The sequence below is a fragment of the Frankliniella occidentalis genome, unplaced genomic scaffold (genome assembly GCF_000697945.3).
Source record: "Frankliniella occidentalis isolate FOCC.00 unplaced genomic scaffold, Focc_3.1 Scaffold51, whole genome shotgun sequence".
NCBI lineage: Eukaryota > Metazoa > Arthropoda > Insecta > Thysanoptera > Thripidae > Frankliniella > Frankliniella occidentalis.
This window is the reverse complement of record NW_026267181.1, coordinates 1,145,392-1,147,153: the sequence shown is the minus strand read 5'-3', so window position 1 is coordinate 1,147,153 and position 1,762 is coordinate 1,145,392. Positions and strand designations below refer to the sequence as shown.

The following is a 1,762-nucleotide window of genomic DNA, read 5'->3' as shown; positions in this document are numbered from 1 at the left end:
AGATTCAGGGATCAGAATTACAGACAAAGCATCGAGAAAAGTCAATTTTTAATGAAAATCAAATCCAAGTCCCTAGCACTAGTCAACAATAAATAAACAAGCGCCAAACAATGAAAACAAGACTAACTGTCTTAGAAATAGTCAACAAATAAACAGCAATAAACAGCATTAGTGCAGGTGCTCGAACAGACCGCCGTTCACGTCGATGCAGTGGCGAGCGCGCAGCACAGCCTGCCGCTGCACACGCACTAGAGTGGCGGGCGTTACAGCCCTGAACGCCGCCTCGATACGGTCGCGCAGCTCTTCCTCGGTGTCAGGCTTTGTCTCGTAGACCACGTTCTTTACATGGCCCCACAGGAAGAAATCTGGGGGCGTTAGGTCGGGTGAACGCGCAGGCCATGCCACAGGGCCGTCGCGACCAATCCACCGCTGAGGGTACACCTAAACAAACGAAAACAAAAACATGACCGATCAGCAACAAAATCAAATTGTTGATTTGATTATTTGATTAGGAACGTAACGTACCTGGTTCAGGTGGGCACGAACTGCCAGCAGCCAATGAGGCGGCGCGCCGTCCTGTTGGAACCAGTGGTCACGGCGGAGGGCGAGAGGGACCTCAGCGAGCAGATCGGGAAGGTCGTTCTGCAGAAACGCAAGGTATCCTGCACCATTCAGCCTCCCGTCAAAGAAGTGGGGCCCGATGACCTGTTCGCCCAGAACACCTCCCCAACAGTTGATGCTCCACTGGTCCTGAAAATCGACGGTGCGCATCCAGTGTGGGTTGACATCCGACCAGTAGTGCATGTTGTGGCGGTTCACGTTGGCCTTGTTGTCAAAGATGCACTCGTCCGACCACAAGACCCTCCCCGCAAATGCCTCGGGCTCCGGCCGGTCAACGAGCCACTGAGAGTACTCCATCCGCCTGGGAGGGTCCCCGACACGCAGCCCTTGGTTTAGAACCAATTTGAATGGATGGAACTTTTCATCGGCCAAGATCCGCTGGATGGTGGTCTTGCTCATTCCGAGGGCGTCTGCCGCTCGTCTCTGACCTGATATCAACATTGACTGCGTTAGTGCCTGGGGGCAACATGACAGACGAACACACGTTTAGGCGACGCATTGGTTTTACTTACTTGTGTGTGGGTTCTCCCGGAAGTGCTCCAAAACGTCTTCTGCCTGGGCGTTCCGGGGTCGGGGCATAACAGGTGGTCTGTGAAACACGCCGTCTATCGCCAAACGGCGGGCCACACGCCGAAATGTTGCTGGCGCCGGGTGCCTTCTCGGTGGGTATCGCTCACGATACAGAGCTGCAGCGGCGTTGGCGTTGCGGCGCGTTTCCCCGTAAATAGCGTGGATATCAGCCAATTCCTCATTCGTGTAGCGCACCATGTTTACATCGCACTAATGAGCGGCCCGAAGATCAGCTGTCGCTGGAGTGGATGTGGCAGGGGAGGGGGGGGGGAGGCGCTATTGGCTACTGCTGGCACGTGACGCCGGCCGAGCCGAGCGAGCCGAGGAGAGGGGGAGGGGGGAAAGAGCCCGGTGCGCTGGCTGCGCAGTAGGCTAGGCAGAGGTGGTGGCGGGGAGTGGCTCCCCCCACCACGTTGACGTGGACAGAGCCAGCTCGCTCAGCGACCGGCCCCGTGTTGTTGCGGGACTGCATACTTTCAAAAAAGGAAGGGGTCTGTGGACCACCCTGTATTTCTGTGTAGCTTAAATCAAAGAAAGGGTCATATTTGCTGAACTCCTTGATGATGTACTG

General features: G+C 55.8%; 1 protein-coding gene across 1 annotated transcript in view; it reads left to right on the top strand.

The window, feature by feature from the left end:
- The first annotated feature begins 1,256 nt into the window (after nucleotides 1–1,256).
- The window catches only part of LOC127749402 (uncharacterized), an 11,068-nt gene continuing 10,562 nt past the window's right edge, over nucleotides 1,257–1,762 (top strand). The window contains exon 1 of the mRNA XM_052267417.1: nucleotides 1,257–1,283. Coding sequence (XP_052123377.1) covers nucleotides 1,257–1,283 — 27 coding nt within the window. The remainder of the gene's footprint in view (nucleotides 1,284–1,762) is intronic.